The following is a 26,050-nucleotide window of genomic DNA, read 5'->3' as shown; positions in this document are numbered from 1 at the left end:
TTGGTTAGGGTCAGCTCTTAATGCTTGGGGAGCACCACAGAACCACCACGGGAGTTTGACTTAGACGTAAACCACAATTTTTTAATTTTTCTTTTTTTTTTTTTTTTTTTAAATACCTCTCAAAACAAAAAGCCCATACTTCACAGACCCATACCTGGCAACTATTGACAGAACTGCTTTTCTTGTGTACCATCTGCTAGCACTGTGTTTGCTTCTTTCAACAGTACCTATGCTTTGCAGAAGCCTTAAAAACACATTTGAAGAGGCAGATCACTGTCCTGTGCCAATACTAAATATATTCTTTTCAGATAAGCTAGCTGAGTGAAGATCAGATGTTTTAAAAGGGCTTTGATTTTCATTTGCCCGAAGGCTGCTCTGCTAAAAAATTTTCAGTGACCTCAGAGCTGAAAGTGACTGAAAATTTGTCAGTTTAACTATTAAATAACTCAACTGTTTTGCACAGCTTTTTGAGGAGGGATTGTAGTTTTTGTGTTCTAAATTTTGTAATTTGATTTCTGATTTATAAGAAAGTTGCATAGACCTTAGGTTATCACTGTTGGTACATCTCTTCAGCTGCAATTTACCGGATGCATTTGTAGAATATGAAAATACTGTTAAAATAGCTCAGCAGTTGCTGGTATGCTAGGATAGAAGAAAAGCCTCTCTCAGGGTGCAACTTCATTTTGTTTTCTCTCTGAAGTTCTGAAACAAATGTGCTGTTCATCTTGTTTCTTTTTTCCTTCAAACTCTGCTTAATGTAGCACAACCGATCTTTTTAGGTTTCTTCTAGCAGGAACTTCTAATCCTAAGAAGAAAAGATAATTTGTCAAGGTGTTCAGGTGATGTGGGCAGCTTTTGCTTGTGGAACAGCCATGTCCTTCTAGTCATACCAGTGGGCTGCTATGTGGGCTCTGTGGATATTATGTGGGATCAGTATATCTTTGGGAGACTCTTTGATAGAGGTGGAAGCTCATCCGTAAGATGGTGATATTCATACTTGGAAAAGTGCTGGTAACTAATGAAGTGGAATCATTCCACTTTCCATAGTACAATGAGCAGAAAAGGTGTCTCTCACTTACAAGTCATCACAGGTCTCAGCTCCAGAAGAAGACTGTTTGTCAGGGTGCAGTATTTGAAAGCTGGTGGCCGCAAGGCACAATGTAATTAATTATTTAGCTGACTCAGTGTGAGTTTGTGGGTTCAGGATGATATTCTTGTATGGGTGTGTTGTGACTGGAGAAGCTAGAGCTCTATTTTCAATATGTCATAATTTTTTGAGCCTGCAGTTAGGTTGGAGTGTTAATGTATTTTTGTCCTGATCTCATTTAACATGGTGCAGGACAGCACCTGTCTCCACACAGCTAAAGCTAGCTATGCTTGGCGTGCTGTCATCAAAATATATGTGGAAGGACACTATTTCAAAATTAAAGAGAGGGTGATGAGGAAGATAGATGTTAGCTTCAAGCAGACTACATCATTCATGAAATGATTTTATCCAAGGTTAATGGGAGATCAGACACAGTATCTATCAGCTGAAGCATGATAAAAGTAATCTGTTAAACATTGGGAACTGTAACTCCATTCCTTAACTGTCATAATGTACTTGCAACATTTTTGTAGTGTTTGACAGTTAATGTTTGATTATTTATTGACAAAAATATCCTTGGTGCTGCCCTAAGTATCTATTTTTTCTGTTCTTGGATGGATTAAAGGTTTGGGTGGACAGAAGTAAGTGAGAGAAAGCATTTAATACTTGCAAAGAGGTAATACATGTAGCAGTGGCTGAGTAAACAGTAGTAGTAAAACAGGCCCCTGTAGCTGCCTTGGGTTAGCCAGCCAGGGCCAAATGCCCACCCAGCCACTCACCCCTCCCACATCAGTGGCATGTGGGGAAAAAATAGGATGAGAAAGCTTATGGGTCTAGATAAAGACAAAGAGACTGCTTATCAGTTACTGTTGCAGACAAAATTCAGGAAAAATTAATTTATTGCCAATTAAAATAGATTTAGGTAATGAGAAATGAAAGACATTAAAATGACAACACCTCCTTCCCATTTTTCGCAGATTCACCTTCACTTCTTCATTCCTGACATCTCTAGTCTTCCCCTGCCCCAAGTGGCATGGTGGGGTGTGTGGTGGTGTTTGTGGTTGGTACATAGCAGTTTTTCCTTTCCACTCCTACCTCCTTGCACTTTTCGCCTGCTCTGACATGCGTTCCTCAAGGGCTGCAGTCCTTCAGGGAAAAATCTGCACAGTGTAGGCTGCAGTTCCTTCAGGACTATCCATCTCCTTCATGGGCTGCAGGGGAGTGAAACTTGAGTTGTCCACCCCCTTCAGTGAGGCCACTGACTTTGAAAGATGGACCAGATTTTAATAAACAACTTTCAGAATCCTTAATCTAACTGCAGGATTTTGACGAAGTGCTGATATAATGGGGCATTCAGGGGTATTTGTGTTTAATGGGAAGTCCTAAGGAGTTACTTGATAATGTTATGATACTATGCAAGATGCAGTAATGATCAAAGGTTTGTAAACTTTGCCTGAGAATTGGTGTCAATTCCTTAAGCCTTTCTGTAGGGTAGTTTGGAATAATGTAATACCGCTTTAATGTTCTGTGAGAATGCAGAACAATGTGTTTGTACTGTGTCGTTGTTAGGGAGGGACATAAAAAATGGGAATTCTGTTGGATTAAATAGTGGCTGTCAACAGATTGCTGCAGAGCTACTTTGGAGCACAGGTGTATTCTTTCACTCTTTCTCTCACATTTTTCTTTATTAAGGTGCAGTTCAGCTGAGATTGAATTCCTTTTGGGCTGTCCATAAACTGTGAAACAGAAGGATGCAGAAGACTGTCCCTTGCCTTTTTGTACATGAGTGATAAGAGCACAAGATCATTAGTACAAGTTTGCTGCAAAGATGAGTTCAGAGGAGAAGAGTTTATCTCCAGCTCACAAAACATCCACTCCATCACATCGAAGTGCCTCCTCTTCATCATCATCTCAGAGGGACAGGAGGCAGGTAAGGGAAAGATCTGCATGTTTGTAGTTTGGGTGAAATGATTCATTTATTCCTTTAATGTGGTCATTAGCTCTTGCTAGCTCTAAACTCGCTTGGTTATAGCACTGAATAATATCACTATAGCCAAGAAGTGTTGATTTTCTAATTTTTTTCCCCACTTTCTAAAGTGTTTTGGAAAAGATTCAGAAGCAACATGTGCACTGTGTGTAGGGCTGGAGCAGGAATCGTGGACAAATAGGAAACGTGGTCTGAGGTCTTTTGGGATGTGAGTTCTTTGGCAGCATGAACCTACAATTGCTTCAGATTGTTTTGTCCTCTATCTCTTTCTGTAAATCTGACTACAGAGATGTATTATCTTTTTACAAGGTGATATTTTAATTCAATATAAATATCATATTGTTTATCCTTTATGGAAGCACTTAAAATTTTAAATATTTGATTTACAACAAATTCACACTAATTGTGCCACATCATAGTACTAGTCCAGTTGTGTTCGACTTTCTTGTGGTTGTTTGAGGGCTGGGTGTACAGTATGACCCCAGCATCAGTGGGAGCACTTCAGAAAATATCAGAGCTGCCCATTAGACTTCAGATAGTTTGTCACCTGTATATTTGCAAATCACAGAATCATAATATAGTTTGGATTGGAAGGGACCTTCAAAGGTTATCTAGTCTAACCACCCTGCCATGAGTGGAGATATTTTCAACTGGATCAGGTTGCCCAGAACCACATCCAGCCTGGCCTTAAATGTCTCTGGGGATGGCACATCCACCACCTCTCTAGGCAACCAAATACAAAGGCTGATGCTGGAAGTTTTTTTAGAATAAAAACATACTTTAGAATTTTTATTCATGGAAACCTTGAACACTAAATCATCTTCTGAGTTGGTTTGACATGATCATGCTTAAAAAAGAAATATACAAAATGTAAGAATATAACAATTTTTATAATTTAAATATTGTGAAGATATTTTCGTTAATGCAATACTGGCTTTCTTTCAGCTTGACCAGGAAGAGATCTTAAATGTTTGCTGTGGTATGCATTTACTTGAATAGCTGTAGTTTAAGAACATTTTCCCCAACTACTTGTATGCCAGCTGTGAGACTGTTCTCGCCTGCTGCTAAAGTAGTTTTTTCCTTTGCCTGACTTATGAAAATTTTGAAAACTGAGAATTTTGATGTAAACTGAAATGTTAATAGCTTTGAATGTAAATAATCTCACCATAAGGTATGTTAAACCAGGAGAAGAATTCTAATATGTGTTCAGTAACAGGCAGGAAATGTGTCTGGAATTTTCTTAATTGTTTCCATTGCTTTTCAGCGAATCCAAAAATGATGTTCTCACAGGTAGTAAATATTTTCCATTTCATATTGTACAGGATTTGGGATAGCTGTAGTCAGTTAAGTCCTGGTTAGCATATGATCTCCTCTTAAATTGTCATTAGTTTCATCTGGAAGCAAGAATTCTTACATCTTTTGATTAAAGCATCTGTATAGTTTATCTCCTACATTCACACCCAAAGAAGGTGAATGCAAGACTTGTAGGACCTGCTGATGTCAGCTACGAGCATATTCACCGAGTTCTCTTTGTAATTAGGTAGTTTGGTATGATCATGCAAGTGAGAATGAAAAAAAATTACCTTTTGGGAATACATTTTAACATAAATCTTATGGCTACTATATCTGTTACCATAGCAACAGGGTATAGCAAGGTATACCTGTCATCATAATGAAATGGATGCTTAACTTTAAGTCCATATTTGGTCACTGAAACGTGAAGCATGGTTTTAAAATAATGCTGAAGAGGTTGATGGTGTGATGCATCCAGAGCTCTCTTGAATCCAATAATGCTTGATGATGCTTAGCAAGTATATTTAAGTATGTAAATGTGGACTGGAAAGGCAACTGCTAGGCATTAATTTTTTTGCCTTAGTGCTTTCAGTGTTAAAGGTAGAGAAATATCCAAGAGAATGAATGGATGGGCAATTTCTTCTGCAGTGAAAAAGAGCTGCAGCATGCAACACAGCATGAGGTGCAATAGTACTATATCCAGGGAAATAAATGTATGAATGTTTCCTCTGTGCATTTAGATACAATGAATCAGTCAGCTTCATTGTACCATCTACTGTAACAACTGTATATCTAATTTGTTTCCTTGCCTGTGGAATTATTTGTACATGTTTTTGTTTTCATAGGCTTTCCTCCAAACACAGCGCCCTTCCAGAAGGGGTAATATGTATTGATATGGAAAGTGATGTGAGTGGATTAAGTGTCAATGTAGCTTTCATTGTCATATGTGAGGATAATACTTGTTATTTCTAGATAGTTAATGACTGAAATCTTCTCATCATATAATTCTTGGCAAAGTCATACCAGCAATTATGGAACAGCTTCCCAATAAATTATGGTGAAGGAGGCTGAATGATTGTGAACGTGACTATGATAAATCATTTCAGGGAGAGTGGAAAATGTTGTGCTGTATGTAATGCCAGCATTTTAATGTAGCGTTCTTATTTGTGCAATATATATCACCTAGGAGAATTAGCAGTCAGCAAAAGCTTTGACATTGCCAATTTTCAGGATCCGTGACTAAGTAATTGATAAATGAGCAGATTACTGGAGCCAGCAATCACCAAAAAAATGGGTTCAGAGTTTTGGGGGGGGGCCTTTAAGCATTTCAGGGGAGATGAAAACCTAGTCATATGCTGTTGCACAAGAAAAAAGAGGAAGACTAACTCTGTTTTTAGAAAGTACAGCTGAATATGATAAAATCATATGTTGTGTATTCAGCTTGATGGGTGCAAGTTCTTTATAAATATTCTGTATTTTATTTATTGACCAAGTATGCAAGTCATACTGCAGACTGTAGTACATTATATGTTCTCTGCAGTGCATGGGTAGTAATATTGTGCTGAGAAGGCAGAAAGAAGTAGATACATTATAGGGTTAACACTGTGCAGTTTGCTAAATTGGGGCCTGACCCCAGGGTGTTAAACAGAGAGAGTGATGCAGAAGGAGAGTAACAATAATGAAACTGTTGAACAAAGGAGAGATTTTGACTTTTCTGATCACCATCTATCCAAAGGCTAGCTGATACATGATGTGAAGTAGATTTAGTAATGTCTGCTATTTTAAATGCAAAGATTTATCTTCTAATGTCTCAATTTCCTTTTTAGTCCTTATGAGGGAGAGATGATCAGCTATTACCTCTTTGCCTCTCTGTTGGATTGCTGTTTCAACAAAGCCTGGGTTTGTTTTGCACCCAGCAAACACAAAAGGAGAAAAGCTTTTACTCCTATTGCATATAGCCTTGTGTGGTCACCTTTCTCCAAGGAAGCTTTCATATTTCAAATGACTATTGCCTTTCTGCCATACATAAAGTGTGAAAGATAGGGGCTTTGAAGGAAAGAAAGAGGCAGCAATCATCTGCTTTTCATATTTCAATGTGGTGAGGTTTGTTCTTTGTTTGGTTTGTTTGTTGGTTTGTTTTTTTTTTTCTGTAAGAGCAGTATTGCCTAATACTCAAGGGGTGAAGAAGGTGCTGTTTGCACTGAAGATGCTTGCCTGGCCTTGAAATTCAGGAGCAGAGAATGATTCCAAAATCAAGGCTCTGGTCTTGTTAAGAGGTCTGTGCTGGAAAATCCGTAGTTAGCTTTTAATAACCACCATATTTTAATTGTCAAAGTAGTCTCCTGAAAACAGTATTTTCCAAGGTGGGTATCACTATTTTGTAGATATAAAGGCTTTTATGGTGATGGAAGATTTGAATCATTTGTCTAGAGCAACCTTAACCAAATCTTAGCTTATAGAGTAACTTGAAGACTATAAAAAGGTACTGCAGTAGGTGAATCTGGGGGTGAAATGTAAGGTACTTGAAAAAAAGGACTAATAATCATTATTTGGATATAGGGATGCAGTAGAAATCTAGGTCTCACAGTGCTATACACTGTATTAAGCACATAATAAAAGGCATTTTCTAGCATAAAGTGCTAATTAGGTGAAACAGACTGAGAGCAGAAAAAGAGAGGTGACTTGTCTGTTTTCTCTTTCATCAAATACTGATAAAGCATAATGAGAAGGGATATACATAATTGGGAAATATCATGGGTTCTATACTAATTCTAGAGTTTCATGCTTCCAGCTAACATTAAAAAGAGTAAAAGCAGAATTATGAAGGCTTTTCTTAGCTAAGAAAACCACCATCAAGTTTTTCCCAGGAGATAGTGATCTGCGAATTTTTCCTAGATGTACTGCAGGGACCATCAGCTTCTGTGAAGCAGAGTTCACATGGGCAATCTGCATGCCGCAGCAAGTGGGTGGTGCAGGAGGAAGAAGGAAGAAGTGCCAGAAGTGGAGTGCTCAGCTGAGCAGTGTAGAAAGCAAAAGGTGCTTGTTTTAGAGAGTGGGACTCTTGTTCAGGAAATGAGTAGGTGAAAGAAATGAGTAGAGGAGAGAGAACTGGTTGGGCCTAGGTCTTTGTGAGGTTGTAGACACAAAACTAAGAAGCAAGGAGTAGTTTGCAGGGAGAACAACAACTGGTTGAGAAATTAAGAAGAGAGTAAGAACAAGGAAAGCAAAGGGAGAGGGTTGTTTGGTTTGGTTTTTTGTTTGTTTGTTTATATTTTGTTTTGTTTGTTTGGGATTTTTTTTTTTTATAGTCAGCCCCCCCCCCCCAGTGTGACTAATCTGTTATTTTAACTGCTTAGTGTTTAAGAAGATCTTTTTGTGTGGTTATTCTAAGCAATAGCAGAGTCACTTTTTCTGTCCCATATAAAAGTATTCCAGTATTAGAGGGTGAAGCTACTAAATGCAAAATGCTGGGGCTTAAAATGAGACCTGCTGTTGCTATTGCTTTAGCTTGTATTGCTGCTAAACCTTTCCTGGCAGCTCAGTGGGAAGTCGCAGAGCAGTGGTAATGATAAGAATCATGGCAGGAGCAGCTGTGATGGCAGCAGCTGTGGGATTTCAGCCACTAGTGCTTTTCCTTTGGTAAGCTAGGTTGGCAGGGTAAGGTCCATCATATACACAGATCTATCTTATCTTGCCTGCTGGAAATTAAAGTCCTTTGGAAGAGTCTCTCTCTTTTCATTGTCCTAGTTCATTTAGCATTTTTGATACTTTTTCTGGGAGACTGAGAATGATTGGATGTGTGAGAGTTTGTGAAAGGATAGGAGGGATTGTTCATGTTCGTGTAGTGTATATTTTTTGGTTTTAATATGTTGAGATACCTCAAATTCAACTTTCTCTTATTTTATGATGAGCTACAATCAGTGATGCAATATCAAGGATGGTTTTGTGGCTTCATTATAGATTTTATCTTCATAAACAATGACAATAATAATCAAGTGGAATTTTTAGTGTCCAGTGTGTCTCAGATATTGTTGCCTTTACAAGATTGCAATACAATATAATGTTAATATATCCCATGTAGAAGAGAAGTCTGAGTGCATTTATATCGCTTCTTTATTCTTAAATTGAATAGGAGCCTATATGCTCACTCACTGCTGTCAGCCTGATGTGACATTAGGAAAAAGTTCTTGGTGGTTTGAAAATTTCACTTGTTCCTGTCTCTCTGTGACTTTAAAAGCTGGCAAGGATGAACAGTTGCGTAGTAGATATTGTTCGGACCTGAGAACATGGAGCATCTTTCCACTGTAGCAAAACATAGACTTTTAAGAGCACTTTTACTTCTCAGTAGTTTGTGAGAATTCAAACTTCAAAATGAAGTCAAACTTCAAACTGAAGATGCTACTAAATGCCAAGTACTGTTATTATAGTGATGTAATTCTCTTTTGCTCTCTTTCCTAATTAACTCTCTTTACATAATACAGTTGAAGCAGCATTAGAGCAGGAAGTGTTAAATAAGTACTTCAAAAGCAGCAACTCGTTGGAGCAAGCAAATATTCTGAGGGAGCCAAAGAATGAAGTGGCAAAATTGTTAACAAAAGCATGCAATTATTTTTCACTTTGGTTAGCTGCTGCTACTTTACAACAAATTTTTTTCTGAGTCTTTTAATAAAGTTTGAAAATGTTCCTTAGGTTCAGGAGGTAGTAGGTCTCACTTAGGTATCTGAAAAAATTTCTGAAACAATGTAATTTATGAAGCCATGGAACACTTACGTGAATGTTACATTAAGCTGAATGCCACTGCACTTGTCTTAAATCATAAATCTCAGGTCTGCTAGACTCCTTTTTCATCACTCATATGGATAACAGTGAATATCTACATGTGACACAATCAGACCTTCAGAAGAAGGTAGGCTTTCAAAGTGAAGCTCTCTGTGCTACAGATTTGTCTGGGGACTGGGTAGGAGGACCCTGTGTAAGTGAGACTTGGAGGGAGCTGGCGCAGATTGACCCCAGGGGTGAGGCAGCCCCCCCCACATCCCAAGCAGCCAAGCTGATGAGTGCATTTAAGCGTGAGACGTTCCTGCTCCAGCACTGGGAATCCTAGGGGGCAGGGCTACTGGCATACATTGGCAGCAACACATGCACAGGAGCCCAGTTCAGACTGGATGCATCGGGCTCATTGTCTGTATATTGTGAAGCCAGCCTGCAGGCACGCAGCAGATGTCCCTCACCTTGTGCCTGTATTTCTGCCTAGAATTTTCATGGTGGATACATGCCAACCAGAAGAACTACATCTGTGTGCATGTGCAGTGGATGTGCTCTCTCCAGTTACTAGATATTTGGATCACGAATGCCCCTCCCTTCATAATATCTATAGTGGTTCAGAGATAAGATCCCCCAGAGTACAAGAACAGAGATTAATAGAGGGAGATACTGCCTCTTTCTAAGAAAGACTTTGCTTTAAAGCACTTGAAGGAATAAAATGGGCTGGAGCAGTCAAGAAGAGACAGATAGCCTGGTCTATGAGGCAAGCCAGCACAATGCCTGAAAGACCTGTGAGGAAAAATATGGCTTGCAAGAGACTTGGTTCGGTTCTTGTCAGTGATAGTGTGCATGCCAAGCTATCCCACAGAGTCATGCGTACATGTTCTCTGAGCTTCATAAACATTGCTGATTTATCTCTATGAGTGCTTTACACATTGCATGGAGTTCAAATATCTGCAATGAAAAGAGATTTATTTTTTTATATTGTGTCAGTTTGAGTAGAAATAGCCTATGTAGCTATCTCCTATTACAAACCTCAGTAAATTACTCACATAAAACCTTAATTACCTATGCAAATTATGACAGATAATTTAAAGTGGTGTTTTCAGAGCATGGCCCCTCTTACATTCCTCTTGTCTCATTTTTTTTTCCCTCTATCATGCATGGACATCCATTCCTATGTAAGCATGTCTCACTTTCCTTGGGAATATAAACTAAAAGGTCAGCTTGTGTGCATGTTTAAAAAAATGAATATTCATACAATTCAAGTGTCCACAAACATTAGTTGATACTATCTTAACATGAACTCATTTTTCTAACCCCCCAAAATGGGGTCAGTGAGGAATGTGTATGCACACATGAGTTCAGAGGGAAGGGGTGCAGCTCTTCTGAAGTGCCATTTAGGATTTCTGGAAACAAATGGGGGAGAAGAAAGAGAAGCATGATTTTATTTTCATTTCCTCAGTGAAAGGACAATAGTGAAAACAAGAGGGAGGGTGATGGCAGGTGTGATGTGAGGGCTTCTGTTTTCAAGACACTCATGCATGATTGGGATTATCCACATTCAGGGCATACAAATGTATTGGGCAGAATACATGTGTGCATTAGTAACATCCAAACTTCTGCTCCCCCACCCCCTCAGTAGAATAAAATTTAATGTAAAAGAAAAAATTCTCATCAAAAATTTTTCAAACTCCTTTTATCCTAGCTCCTGTATTTCTGTGCTTCATATGTTAAAGTTTAAAGGATATTGAGAAAGTCTAAGTAGGTAACTTACAAAAGGATGTAAAGAAAGGGCTTTCTTCTTTTGAATGTCCCCACTTTTATGGGTGAGTGTCCAGCTTTCTGGACTATGAAAGTGAAGACTGCATATATTTCTGAGGAAGGCCATTCAAAATTTCTAGAATGATTTCATTAATTTAAAAATCTACATATCAAGGAATGTTTTCTTTATGTAATTTCATTCCCCCCCCCCCCCTTTTTTTTTTACTATATCAGCACTAATGTAATTACTCATTATTAGCCTGGGACTACTGAGTTGAAACATCAATCCTTTTAACTATGGTTATTCAGTAGTTATAAAAAAAAGATTTGTATCATTAGTAAACATTTGAATTCTCTGTCAGACGTCAATATATCTGTTTGCTCTATTTTGAGATAAGTGTGTTAATCTGAAGTTGAAAGGAGAAGATCGTTATTAAAGACTTAGGCCGTGACTTGGTAGTTGTTCCAAACCATTGCTCCAGGAAAAAGAAGATTGCTGTTACAAGACAGCTGTTTTCTTCTTTATCAATTTATGCTAATACTTCCCTCCAAGCTCTTCATAGGAGCAAGAGCTTATTTCTCTTCAGAGTTTGTCAAAAAACCCCAATCTTGAAATGCAAAGGCTTCTTTGCTTCCTGAGTCTAAAGCATTGATGTGAAATGCTACGTGCAATACAAAGCTGACATAGAGCTAACAGAGCCTTGACATTTCTGTAACACAGGAAGTGTTTATTTTGCATGTCCCAGGAATGAAGTAGAGTCATATATACCTGTCTGTTATTAATATGCTACAGAGGGGCTGCTTAGATATACTTGCCTTTCAGTAAAAAGGTTACAAAGAGATGATGTTAATCTTAAGCACATTTCTGTACAAGATGAGTATGTGCTACAAGAATAAAAAAAATCTTACGTGTGCTATTCATAATATATGGTTGAGTTCCTTTGTTGGTTGATAGCTGAGATTGTTGAAAACAGCTATAGAGCAGTGTCAGTAGGAGATAACTGAGGGTGAGAATAGGACCATGGTTGCTTTATGCAAATTAAAACCAAAAAGTGCTAGAAGAAAAAAAAGGAGAGATACACTGATGGAGACATGGCTGTTTTGCTTTGTACTCACCTTTCTATCACGATACTCAAAATTCTGTCTTTATTCCAACATTGACAGAAGGAAAACCAGAGCTGACTGAGAAGCAGCCTAATATAAAAGCAAGTTTCAAGGTTATTCCCTTTGCAAATAGTATTTCATATTAACTCAGCATATATCACAGCTTTGTTTAAGAAGTGGTAAAACCTGGTATGTCTGCAGTCAAATCTGTGTCTAACTTATTACTGCTGCTATATTTCAGATAACTGGAGAATACTATGTTTTTAGTTGAGAGGAAGTAGTTAAGCATTGCACTTCATACTAAATGGAATTCTAGTAACAGCACAGGTCTGTGAAAGGGTACCTAGGATGTAAAAAGAATGCCAGTGAATAGCAGATAATAAAAGATGCACCAGTTTGTCCTTTGGACTGACAACCCCCCCCCAAAAAAAAACAAACAACAACAAACAACAACAAACCAAACCACAAAAAAAACAGAGCGAAATGCTCCATTTTGAATTACAGTGTATGTCTAGGCCCTATAGTTATGGGTGTTGAAGACTGCGGAAATGCTGTGAACAAACAAAATGACCCACCAAATCTTTTTCATTAATTGTTAGCCGCACGTTGTGCACGTTTCTGGGCTAGAGCCTGTGTCCTATGTGAGTGATAAATTCCTCACCATTTTGTCATTTTCTTGAACATGAATAAATTATAAATTACAAATTAGAGAGAACTCATTGCTTTAAATATAACTCATTCCATTAAGCAATTAAGCAGCAAAGCAGAAAGGGGAGGCATGAGTGCCAGACTTGTCCTTCACTGGATTTCTTATCTCTGCTTGCCCAATATCTCTTTTTTTTTCCTTACCTTCCCTTTGAAAGCAGTTGAATGTCTCTTCTTTTAGTGGGAAATCAGATTCAGTTAAGAAAAGTTAGGGTCTTCCGCCTCTGGCCTGATGGAGAGCAGATACTCCATGCGTTAGTAGTTGTTATGGTGGATGAGGTGAATGGGTCATTGAACTCGTCACTGAGAAACAAAGTTGGCAAGGTATGTAGAAAGATACCATAACATATGTTTTCTATTCTTGACCTCTAGAGAAGATAAGAGTATGAAACATCATAATATTATTATTCTCTCCGTCAGCATCCTTTTCCCTCACATGTCTTTGGGAAACAACTTGAACAAAATGCAGGGCAGAAGCAGCATTTGTGTTCCTTGTGTGTAGGCTTGTTAGGGGCATTTTTGGAGCAAATGTGTGCTCAACATACACAATATATGTTGTGAATAATCTCAAAGCTGAAGGAATGATTGTAATTAGGAGTAAGATTTAGCAATGGATTTACAGAGCAATTTCAGTTAAACTTGTAATCTTACTGAATTAATGTCCAAGAGCACACAGAATTTGATGGTGCTGGTGTTTTTCTCCAGGACAAGCGAGCTATAACTGACAGGTGATCCTATGTGACATTAGAGAAGTCTGGAATGGAGCAATGCAGAGGTTGGTTTGTCTGCTTGTATTCTTGGGATAAGAGGAGTGAGAGTACCAGTTAATTGATAGGCCTAGATTAGTGGATTGCTCATTTTTCTGTTCATTTATAAACAAAACTCAGAAGCTGTATTGATCTGCCTCTTTCTTCCTTTTCTTCTCATTAGCTTCTTTTTAACTGATTCTTTTACCAACGCTAGTTTTCCTTGTTAAAACAAAACAAAATCCCTCAATAATAACTTCAAGATCTAAATAATTTTTGTTCCTGTGATGCTAACTAAACTCCTGCATTATTAAAAATAGCTGCTTCTCAAAATGTCTAATAATTGTGTGATTTCTAGCTATAATTTCATAGAAAAATAACATGCATTAATGGAAAACATTTTGCATCAGTTAATGTCTTTTTATACTATGCTAGAGATCTCACAAATTTAAGACCTTTTTTTGTCAGTGCAGTAGTGGTCAGAAAAGAATTGAAAAGCAGACATTTGCAGACAACACTTCTTGAAGGAGCAATTTTATTTTAAAAGTGTTCATTTTCTTATTTCCAAACAAATAATTGAGTAAGCCAGCATTCATTGAAGTGCTGTTAGCTAATAATGTGTTTCTCAACTGAAGTGGAGCTGAGGGCTGATTAAAAAAAAAAACAAACCCAAAAAAGCACAAAACCCCACTGTGTTAAAGCCATGCGATTGAAAATGTCACTGGAAATCTGGCAAGCCAAGGGCTGTTGGGTTACTCCACTCTAAATATTGTAAAAAATGAAATTGCAGTTATGTAACAACAAACTGCACCGGCTGCTACATATGGGACCTTCAGAACATCTGTGTTGGGCATTGCTCCATCTCAAGATGGAGGGATTCCTGCCTGCCAGACAAAACTGGCAAGAAAGTTGGGAATCGCCCTGATTATGCTAATGAAGCAGCATTTCAATCTTCCTTGAAGGATCAGATTTAGGTTTTCTTGTATATTGTTTAAACGTGATACTGTGTACATAAATAGCATGTCATCTATTCAGTGAGAAAACCTTATCTTAGTTCATTATTAGTGAGCTCAGTTGAAGCAAGCATATAAAATTATTTGACATGTACTATAGGAACTTGTGTTACATAAATACAAATGTTTTTCTCAGGTGACTATTTATAGACATTGGGCTAAGTTATAAGACTGGTCTTTCTTTGATAAAACAGAAGATTTCAAAGCACAGGTGACAAAGCTTTTCTGGTTGGCCCTGAGGACTGTGGCAGGTAATACTGCTGCTTTTCTACATCCGTCACTGTAAAATTAAATTAAAACTGAAAATAAATACTGATTATTGTTGCATAGTGGCAAGGATGCTTATTAATCTCCACCGACAACAAAGAAATACCCCTGTTTTTCTGATCTCATTCACAGTTGCAAACTGAGAAAGAACGATGAAGGCCTCTGTGTTGTTCTGCAGCAAGATGTGGTCTGTGTTATATACACATTTATATGAATAGCTGTGTTTATTTTCATCGTTTTGTTTATGATCCTTCTGTACTTAAGTTATCTGTATAAACAACAATATTTACTCTGCTGTTAGCATGTATTTTTCTATTCCCATATTGTTTCTGCTGTCACTTGTACCTGTGTAATCTCTTTTGCAACGAATGTAAAGAAGCTATATGGTGAACAAAATTTGTTGTTTTCAATTGCGAAATGTTACCCTTCTCAGAGGATAATTTCAATTGCAAGTTTGACATTGTGCTAAATGTTCCGGAAATGAAATAGTTCTATTTCATGCTAAAGAGATACTAATAATATGTTGTAGTAGAATTCTTACCAAATAGTAATATGAAATGTAGCAAAATTTCACCAGAGAACAAAATGCGGATCCAAGCAGGCAAAATGTGGTTATTTTCTCCTGTAGCAAGAAATGCTTATTCTTTTGCAAAATATGAGTGAAACATTTCAGGAAATGGGGAGACATTTTTAGGTATCTTTCAAGAATAGCATTTTTTTTCAGAACTAGTTGTGACATCATGTATTTCACTTTTGTACCATGCGCTGAAGATACAAAATTTTATGGTTTTGTCATATGTAAACCCAGCTATGCTGGTTTGAGATTACTGTGTTCCATGAATGCTTCCTAGCAAGCCCATCAGCTGAGACCCTGTAACTGATACTGTGAACAACTTTCATCTATTAAAACACACTCATGTAATGAGTTACTTCATCTCAGTTGAGAAGCCAGAAACAAAATTCTAAGGTGTGATAATGAATATGTTAGAGGTAGTAATATCATATGTACAGTGGTTTGCTTCAGAAGTACTGACTGCACGGTATGTGTATTCAGTGTCTGCTATCTTAGCAGAAAATGTAACAGGTCTGGCTATGAGCAGTTTGATTGTAAAAACTGCATTACTTTTCTTTCCTTTTTTTTTTTTTTGTTTTTTAGTTCTCAGTCATTTCTGGGCTGAACAAAGTAATTAGTTTAAAAATCAGTAATAAGAAAAGAAAGAGAGGAAGGTCTGAGCGGTTTGTTGCCTCAGAAGACAAACTGTGCAGTTATGTTGTGGATGGCTAGTGCTTGGTATGTTTTGAGCCATGATGCTGATATTTTATATAAGGAGTGTAATAATTGGTCATTATTAATACGTATTTTGAAAGGTAATGCTGAATGATAAGTTATCATCTTTAATTACCCCATGTCATTTATTTAAGTATTTATCTATCTATCTATTTATTTATAGAGCATTCATATTTTGGAGCGGAAAGCTTCTTCAGGAAGCACAGACCCTTCTTTAAGCAAGCAGTTCCTTGAAAGTGACCCTATCTCTCTATCCAAGGTAAGCAAATAAATGGGTAGTAGTTTAGGTGGTGAGTTTTCCTCTGTACTTTGACTAACAGCTTTTTTGTATGATTCTACCATTAAGTATGTTGTGAGCCTGTCCTGCAGCTTCCTGTTCCCCAGCTGAAGTGTCAGAGGTGTCAGCAATCTTTAGTAGATATTAAATTAACAAAATTAAGGATTTTGATGGTGGTGATGGTCTAGGGCTTTTTGCCCATGGCTGGCCCCCAGGGACAAGTTACAGTTTCAGAGTATGGGGCTAATAGGGACTTTGAGAAATGATCCAGTCTAATCCTCTTACTAAGGTAGACCAAACCATACCCAAGCCCCAAAGTGCTGCTAAGCAATAATGCTACTAATTTTAAAAATATGTCTTAATGACATTCCTTTTGGGTAGTTTCTTAAAGTTTGAAATTTAAAATCTCTTGCTGAGACTTCTTTCCTGAGGAAGGGAAACAGATAGAACTGTAGGGGTGTCGTGGTTTAAACCCAGTCAGGTAACTCGTTCACTCACTTCCCCCCCTTTCTTGCCCTCCCCCTGCTCCCGGAGGGACGTAGAGGAGAATCGAAAAGAATGCAACTCCCACGGGTTGAGATAAGAACAGTTTAGTAACTAAGGTATAACACAAATCACTACTGCTACCACCAATGATAACGATGATAAAGGAAATAACAAGGGAAGAGAATACATCATCTCACCACCAGCCGACCGATAACTCGCCCCCCAAGCCCGACCAAGCTCTGACCGATACCTCCTCCAACCCTGCCGTCTCCCAGCCCTTCCGGCTAACTCCCAGTTACATCCTGGGCATGACGTGCTGTGGTATGGAATACCTCTTTGGTCAGTTTGGGTCAGGTGTCCTGTCTCTGCTTCCTCCTGGCTTCCCCTCCTCCCTGGCAGAGCATGAGGCTCACAAAGTCCTTGGCCAAACCAAAACATCGCTTGTTATCAGCTCTGTTCCCGAGCTGAAAGTCAAAACACTGCACTGCACCAACTACCAAGAAGGGGAAAAATGACTGCTACTGCTGAACCCAGGACAAGGGGTAAACCCAAGAACTCCTGAAAGTTGCAGCCTTGTGTATGGTGCTTTGCAGTCAGTTTCTTCCAGGATGAATTTGTCAGTTTTTAGAATAACTGATTCTAAATAAGTCTAATATCATATAAAGAAGGCTTCATTTTAAGATACTTCTTATGAAAGATTGTTGCTGAAAAGGCAAGGATGCTGTGATGGAAAATTTGATGGAAAAGAAAAATCTGAAATTAAATGTCTGTAGTCTCTGAAACAGAACTGGTAAACAAATTCAGAAGGAAACATTCTGTTCATCCAGGGAAAATGAAATGGTTTGTTCTGTTTTATTTGGAAAAGAAATACTTTGCAGTCAAAAAGACGAGGTTCAGAAACCTGTTGGTAGGGGCTCCCTTACTCCCAAAAGCTGGGTTATATGCAGATCCATGTTGTGCTTAGGTTCCCCTGGCCCCGCTGCTTTGCACAGAGCTGTTTCTCATGTAAGACGTAGGGAATCGCAGAAGCCCTAAATTACTGATATTGTACTTGAGAATCAGCATTGGATGAGGTCTCCTCAACCATACCACTTTCACTCTGTTTTTCTCCCATTTCTGGCTGTTCTTGCATAATGTCTTTTGTATTGGGCATATCTCATCACAGTAAACCTGTGGGATGAGGCAGAGTCAGGTATTGTTAGGGTGCTTTAAAGAACAGCTTGTAGCACTGGTGCAGCAGGAGACAGGTATCCACATTGCACTGAATAATTGCTCATTTTGTCCCTCTGTATCTGTCCTTTTGTTTAAATGAATAGCTATGTGAGACTGTGATTTCTAGTTGAGAAGTAATCAATACCGGTGTTATCTCATAGATAAAAGACTTATGCCTGCAGCTGATCTTCTAAAGGAGAAATCAATATGCTGAAGAATCAGTTGGCAGAGTTGCAGAGAGAGATTCTCTGCTCACCCCAGGGGACTCATAGTTTAATTTGCACCCCTCAAGTGTCAAGTGCTTCTTTGTAGGGAAAAAATAATACATATATGCTTCCTTCTATAGTAGTTGAAATAGAACATCCAAGCAAAACACGTTTTTTTTTGAGCATGGCATTTAAAGGCACTGTGACAGTTCCAGTTTATAATATGCAGGGAAAGTGAAACTAAATAAATATTTCTATTAAAATCGACTGCAGTATGTATTATTTGGGATAGGGCTTTTCACCCTTCTCAAAATAACAAAATTGTAGGGCTGTGTAACTGAAGGGGTTATGAAAGACTGACAGTTTTGAACAGCCTTTTAAAAGGCTTTGAACAGTTCTGTGGGAAATGTAGGAGACAATTTTTTTGTTCCCTTTAAATGTTTGATTCTGTATGAACTTCCTTTCATGGTAACATTTCATAGCATTGCTGGTAACATTTCATAGCATCGCTGGGAGTTGTGACAGACCATCTAGAAAATGCAAGTTTACAATTTGGTAGGATACAATTAGTAAAATAGAGTCTTAGAGAGCAGGCAGTAGGATATTTTTAAGTTGGTACAGAATTTTTTTAATTACAATAGTAGCAAAAGGATATAAATAAGGTCATGACTTTTTCTCTTTAAAAATACTGTTCTTTAGCTGTTCACTATGGTATAAGTCTAGTTTGAGTTGTACAAGTCATCATGCATAAGAAGTGGCATGTACAAGAAGTATGCTTTAATTGGCTCCCTGAAAGGCATACAGCTGGATGTGTCTGAAATGATACAGTTCCTATTCTTTTCTCTAGAGAGAAAATTAGTTAGCTTTCCTGTAAATTTCTCTTAATACAGTGAAATGAATCCAGGGAAAAAAAAAAAAAAATCCTTTTGCAGATTTCTAAATGGGCAATTAGCCTGTGAAGCTTTGTCATAAAATGCTTTTGAAGACAAGACCTGGCTACATTCAAAACGAACAACAAATCAACCTCTTCTGCTTGTTTTTCTGTTTTTAAGGGAAAAATAGAGTATCCAGAGTCAATGTAGCTTGTACTTTAAATATTAGAAAATTTACAATTTGATATGATCAGGGAATAGCACAAAGCACACTGTTGATATGTATCTATATATTTAACAGTATGCTTTTGTCTTCATTCTATTTCCTGATCGCATCTTTTTGTAAGAGAAGAAATACTCTGACTAAAGGTACATTTTTAATATTTAGATTTTGCCCATACTCCACTTGCAAATCTGTTCAATCTCTTTCGTTCTTACAGTGCAGTACTAATTTGTGGGGTGCCTTCTAGGTAGACTTAACAGCTGGTCAGAGCCACCCTCACTTTCACACTGTTACCTCCAGTAGTAGGTCTGATCTTTCTTATATTTAGCTTAGCCACAATTTGGTCCTGTTTTCATGTATTTGGATGTATCTATTTAATTGGGATGCAGTCCTTGTTGTAAACACATATTCAGACCCACACTCAGATTGTTGTTCAGTTACAGTGTAAGACCTTTTTAAAAGCTTCAACTTCTTCTTAGTTACCTGGTAAGGGTTAAACTTCCAAAAATGTTGTATTAAGTAACCTTAAATGAAATACAGCTGGGCATAATACAGTGGCCACGTATTTTGATACCTACATAGGCTGATTTCAAAGTCTAGCTCTCCTTTACTCTTTGTCTTGCTCTGGAGAACTTGTGCTAAATGTGAATGCAATTTTTCATCTCTGTGTGCACAGCTAATTAACCAATATGTCTTCATACTTTTTCACCAGGAACCTGACAGCTGGGAAATCATTGAGGGTCTGAAAATAGGTCAGACCAATGTCCAGAAGCCAGACAAACATGAAGGTTTCATGCTGAAAAAGAGAAAATGGCCTCTAAAAGGTTGGCACAAGGTAAATGTCTCATAGAAAAGTCAAAAGCTTATTACCTTACTTTATGAGTTGGGATCTTTTGTCTAGAGGAAATTAGCATGTCAAATAAATGCCCAGGGTTTTGATGTGTGACCTTTTCTTTAAACTGTGTAAAGAATTAGTTTGCTTATGGCTTCCAAATTGCAGTGCCTGCTGCCTAGTGCTATATTCAAAATCCAGACAGAAGTTGTAAATAATGCAGAAGATGCCTTCTGATTTGAGAGGCTTAATCAATATCCATTTTGTTCTTTCCAATACTTTATAACAAAATGTAGCTGCGTACTGTAAGATTGCATTGAGTTTACATTAAAGTACACAGGACTTCATGAGAGGAGAGCTAAGGGGCTTTTGCATGGACCCAAGGTGTTCGTATGGGAGACATTCATTCCTCTTTAGGCATAATGACTGGGAAGGTTTGCTCAGCTTTCTCCCTGAAGTTTGTTTGTCTTCTTGATGGCAGTCTTCTCCGTGGGCATGCGGTGGGATTATGCAGTTTGCCATTAGATGTCTCAATTTAAAAAAACAAAATGAAACACCCAGAAACTCAAACCCAAATTTCCTGTTTATGTTTACTTAATTTGGAGACATTTCCCCATGCATAAGTTGACCTCTTGTTAGCCCTAAACGTAGTGTTATTAAACCCCTTTGACTATTTTATACCATAATAATTACATTTTCCCTCCTTTTTTTTTACTTAGCAACAAGATGTGCGGTATTGGCGCTCACCCATCTTTTTGTAGCTGAGGGTAATCGAAGCAGGAAAATCGCCTAGCACAGAATGCATTTTACTGCAAAGGATAGTGGAACCATTTGTTTTACATGTTGTTTTTTTTTTCCTGGGAAAGCATTAACTTCGTTTTTTTGCTAAACACAGTAGGATTTACTCAGGTCCATACAGTCCAGACTCATATGAATTACACTTCTAATTCCTCTGTGAATGTAATGCTAATTTACACATATGCCTGCCACCATTTTTGTGCATGCTTGCCTACCTATCTACCTTAGATTTTTTTTTTTTGTTTTCCTTCGTTTAAATAAAGTTTGTAGTTTCAGCAACCAAACATACCCAGTAGTTGAATTTAGCTTGTGGGGATTAAAAGACATCAAACTGACATACCTGGAACACTGAAAGAACAGAAAAGGAGAGCCTCTTAAAAAAAAAACCAACTAACCGACCAAACACCCCCGCAACAAAATAAAAAAAAAATGCTCCAAATGCACCAAAATGCTCCAAAACAAAACAAAAATATCCCCACAAAACCAAACTCATAAACACACGCACCAAACCCCCTCCAAACAAACAAAACCCTAACAAACCATCCCCACCCCCAAACCCCCCCAAACAATTGATCACATGTATAATAATATATGGAATAACCTGCTGCTTCCACGCCTTTAGAATGCATTATGTTCGTAACATCATGGAATGGTTTGGGTTGGAAGGGACCTTAAAGATGATCTAGTTCCACCTCCCCTGCCATGGGCAGGGATACCTACCAGTAGACCATCCAACCTGGCCTTGAACATTTCCAGGGATGGAGCAGCAACAGCTTCCCTGGTCAACTTGTTGCAGTGTCACACTACCCTGTTGATAGGTTGTTTCTTGGATAAGTGTCTTTTTTGGTAAGGAACTTTATAGGAGAGCAAGGAGTGTCCAGTTTTAATAGTTCTATGAAGGAGATCGTTACTGCTGATCTGTTTTCCGTGCAGGCTTTTCAGTTAACCAGTGTAAATAATTTTTAATGTGATTAAGAGCTTCATAGTTTGGCATCCTGCTCTACTCTGCTTCACATTTCACCTAAGGATCTATGGAAGAAGATTGGTTAATAAGATTTTTTAATTATTATTATTTTTAAATTGCTGCCTCAGTATCCTGCAGCTTCCTTAACAATACTTCATGCTGTGAGGCCAGTGAGGAGTTCCAGAGACAGTAATCATAGCATGTGTTGTGTTAGGGTTCTGCTAGCAAAGCCATAGTATTCTTTGTCTATCGAACATTGTGTGTTATATTCTGGCAGTTCTGTATGTGCTTTAGCAGCATAGCTTTGGAACAAAATGTGAGGAAAGGTCATTTTGTGTGTGTGTGTGTAACTTAAGAGAAGCAGAGCAATATAAAATGATTATCATGTCATTATGAAGTCCATTCATAACCATACCTACTTAAAAAAAAACAAAACCTGAACCAAAATCCCTCCCATTGTTTTGACATCTTACTCAAGAAGCTCCAGGAAAGCACTGTTTTCTTGCCCTGCATGAGATATTGGTACCATCTGTTGTGCGACTGACATAATTTCCAGAACCATCTTCAGGGGATATTTTCCCATCTAACTGCTGACCCTGGTCATAGTGTTGGTTGAACAAGTTCACATTATCAAAGCATTTTCCTTCCTTCCATGTCAGACAGCTTAGAGAATCTAGGATAATGACTTGCTGTGTTCTAGATCTTAGCATAGGTTAGTGCTTTAGGTTAAACTGTAAAAAAATGAATCAGTTTCTATTAATTAGCCTACAGTGTTTTTCTTAAGGGTTTTATTGAATTGGCTGGAAAACAGGAAAAAAATACCCTTCATTATCAAGGTTTGTTAAGTTAAACCTAGAACATAATGTTGTAAAAAGAGAATCTAGTTTTTCTTGCTTAGAAGATAATTGTTGTCAAAAAAAGCAAGAAAATTATTCAATAATATTTATCTTCCCTTTCCCTTTCCCAGTCCTCCTGTATTTATCCTCCCTTTCCAACCCCAAAACATTCCTTAATTGCTACAGAGTAATATTTCTATTTTGCAGATGAATTTTTGTACACAGTTTATATTGCATCTGCTCATTAAGAAATAATTTGAGTGGTTTTTTTTTTTCTTTCAGAGGTTTTTTGTCCTGGATAATGGAATGTTGAAATATTCAAAGTCACCAATTGATGTAAGTAGAATTGAAGACCATTTTTACATTTGTACTGGAATTCTGCATGCCTGAGTGATTAAATCTCATACTCACTCTAGGCATATTTATGACAGGGCACTCATGAAAGTTGTTGATGGATTCAAAGAGATCTGTATATGGAAAGCATGTAAGGTTTTGATTGTGTTCTGTCCTCAAGAATTCTACCATTTCTTACTTATATGAAAATAATACTAATTTACTTAGTTTATTTAATGAAAGTTCTTGTGAGATCAGCCTGATAATTCATTTTTCTTTTTCAATTTTTATGTCAGTCAGAGCTGATTATTATGATATATGGATAAGGCAGAGAATTGCTTGCAATGTACTCAAAAGATATGAAAGGATAACATTAAATTAGTTAAATTGGATACCAATATCAAATGGTAGCAGCAGGGAGCTTAGTACTGTCTAATTTTCTCTGCTTCTCACCTACCTGTAGCCATGTACTGGTGTGAACCAACACACTTTAACTTTGGAATTGGCTCTGCACTGAGCACTTCTTGTGAGGTACTTTGTCTATAAATACAGTAAGTGGTTAGTTACTCTGACTACAGGTTTTATTTTTTAATATGGTTTTACCTTAAAATGTTCCTAAAACGGGACAACATTTCAGCAGCAGATATTTTTCTGTTAAATATAGTGAAGAAGTGCATAATACTACCAATTTCTTACATTGCTTTTTGGTTTTAGATACAGAAAGGCAAAGTCCATGGGAGCATTGATGTTGGTTTATCAGTTATGTCTATAAAGAAGAAGGCTCGTAGAATAGATCTTGACACAGAAGAACACATCTATCATCTGAAGGTAAAAAGTGGTGAAAATACTTACTGTCTTTGCATGCACTGCGGAAAAAAATAAAGCTGGAAAGTATGTATAGAAAAGTAGTATTTTGAATGCTTTCTTAATAGTGATTCTATTTCCAGGTGAAGTCACAGGATTCGTTTGATGCATGGGTTTCAAAATTACGCCACCACCGGTTGTACCGTCAGAATGAGATTGTGAGATCTCCAAGAGATGCTAGCTTTCATATATTCCCTTCAGCCTCTACAACAGAGTCATCACCGGCTGCTAATGTGTCAGATGGAAAGGTATATAATGCTCTTTTGTTGAAAGCTCATGCCTACTGACCTTGCTCATGGACAATTTAAGGGGGCTCTGCTTGTAATGCCAATAGTGAGGAGTTTCTGCTGTGGGAACCAATGGCCAGTGAAAATCTGTGTGGGCAGCTGAAAAATGATATGGTTTAGCCTTCATTAATGGGCTGCATGATCTTGCAAAGAATTTGCCATCCCAACAACAGTTGCACTTGCCTTTGTCTATCAGGGATAAATTTGCTTCTTTACTGTTTGATAATGTTCTTCATCTTAAACAACAGCTTTTCTAGCTGGTGGTTAGCAAACACGGTTTGCTGATGAAGTTCTTGGTTTAGTTCTCCAGCATGCTGTTCAGAAAAATTTGCATCTTGAGGAATGATATAGTCCCATCACAGATGTTGCTGAAATCACAATGCATATTTTGTTTTCTTATTCTGAAGTAGGTGGTCATAACACTGACTGAACAATATAGCAACAGTAAATTTAAGCATTTTATTATGCCTTAGGTGCAGCAAAATAGCCTCCCCTGGCAGTCTCCTATACCTTGCAGTAACAGCCTTCCTGCTACCTGCACTACTGGTCAGAGTAAAGTAGCGGCCTGGTTGCAGGATTCTGAAGAGATGGACAGATGTGCAGAAGGTTAGTCTTTATCTTTTCATCCCTTGTTCTTTCGTCAAAACTTACTGTTGATATAAAATAAGAAACAGTGAGTAAAAAGTGGTTAAATGGCATCTTTACATGCACATGAAATAGCTTTTCAGGTAATTATGGCAATTATTTCAGGTAATTCAGATAGTTGTGGTGGGAACTTCCCTCTTTGCAAGTTTTAGGATATTGCTTTTAAAATTTATCTTAATCTGTATTATCTTAATGGATATCATTGTTAAAATATGATCAGCTTTTCAGGTCCACCCTTGTTGCTGATTCCCATAAAAATAACAAGTGCTCAACATTTTTTGTAAATAATAAATAAAACTTTTACTTAGATGCCTTACTACTAGGGATTTGGATGTTTAAGTTTTATAATGAAATAAGGTGCCAATGATGGACATTATGACAAAACATAAAAAAGTGCAACTGAAGCACCTAATTTATTTTTGTATTATACCTATTTAGATCTTGCTCATTGTCAATCAAACCTTGTGGAACTCAGTAAACTTCTTCAAAATTTAGAAATATTACAGAGAACTCAGTCAGCACCTAATTTCACAGACATGCAGGTAAGTATGCTTGAACATAAATCATCACACTGAAACATTTGTTCTTTATGTTAAAGAAAACTTAAACATGTTGTATGTTAATTCAGAAAGATTTTCCAAAATTCTAGTAACTCCTGGATGAAAGGTTTACCTTACATTTGTACCTTAATCATGTATAACAATGTTTCATGTGTAAACAAAAAATTACAACTTAACTGAGTTAAATAGGAAGAATCAAATTATTAAGTCATCTGCAGAGCAAAGCTAAGAACTGTTAACAATAGAAGTACATGTATACACTGAAATGATATTTAAGGAATTTTTATTGTGCTGAGTAAGATATTTTAAGTTTTTAAGGAGTGGAGACCCAAAGACTCTCAGTTGCATGGTCTAGAAAATAGTACAAAGGTCCCAAGGTTTGCACCATTCAAGTTCAGGGTGAGTTTTCCTCTTGGCCACAAGAAAGCAATAGCAGGTCCTAAATCCTAAATACTTTTTTTCCTTTTTCACTCAGTCCTCTTGAGTACACAAATCTGCCAGTGGTGTTGGTGCGTTGGGAAGTTTAGTTTCAATGAAGTAACCACAAGACTTACCACTGATTTCAGGAAGAAGTGAACTCTACATTTCTCTGAGTAGTAACAGAATAGAAATCCATGAGGATTTCAAGACATGGTCC

The 26,050-nt window shown here is 37.5% G+C and overlaps 1 protein-coding gene across 6 annotated transcripts in view; it reads left to right on the top strand.

Moving 5' to 3' along the window:
* The window catches only part of OSBPL6 (oxysterol binding protein like 6), a 75,268-nt gene that overhangs the window by 19,007 nt on the left and 30,211 nt on the right, over nucleotides 1-26,050 (top strand). For all 6 annotated transcript variants that reach the window (XM_062640732.1, XM_062640729.1, XM_062640731.1 and 3 more), the window contains exons 2-9: nucleotides 2,780-3,017; nucleotides 16,182-16,277; nucleotides 20,007-20,129; nucleotides 23,007-23,060; nucleotides 23,772-23,885; nucleotides 24,005-24,169; nucleotides 24,682-24,814; nucleotides 25,292-25,395. In XM_062640732.1, coding sequence (XP_062496716.1) covers nucleotides 2,916-3,017; nucleotides 16,182-16,277; nucleotides 20,007-20,129; nucleotides 23,007-23,060; nucleotides 23,772-23,885; nucleotides 24,005-24,169; nucleotides 24,682-24,814; nucleotides 25,292-25,395 — 891 coding nt within the window. In that variant the 5' untranslated portion in view covers nucleotides 2,780-2,915. The remainder of the gene's footprint in view (nucleotides 1-2,779; nucleotides 3,018-16,181; nucleotides 16,278-20,006; nucleotides 20,130-23,006; nucleotides 23,061-23,771; nucleotides 23,886-24,004; nucleotides 24,170-24,681; nucleotides 24,815-25,291; nucleotides 25,396-26,050) is intronic.

The sequence above is a fragment of the Pezoporus occidentalis genome, unplaced genomic scaffold (genome assembly GCF_034315485.1).
Source record: "Pezoporus occidentalis ecotype Australia unplaced genomic scaffold, CSIRO_AGI_Poc_V1 ctg66, whole genome shotgun sequence".
Lineage (NCBI taxonomy): Eukaryota > Metazoa > Chordata > Aves > Psittaciformes > Psittacidae > Pezoporus > Pezoporus occidentalis.
The sequence above is the reverse complement of the archived record's forward strand: the minus strand, read 5'-3'. Positions and strand labels throughout refer to the sequence as shown.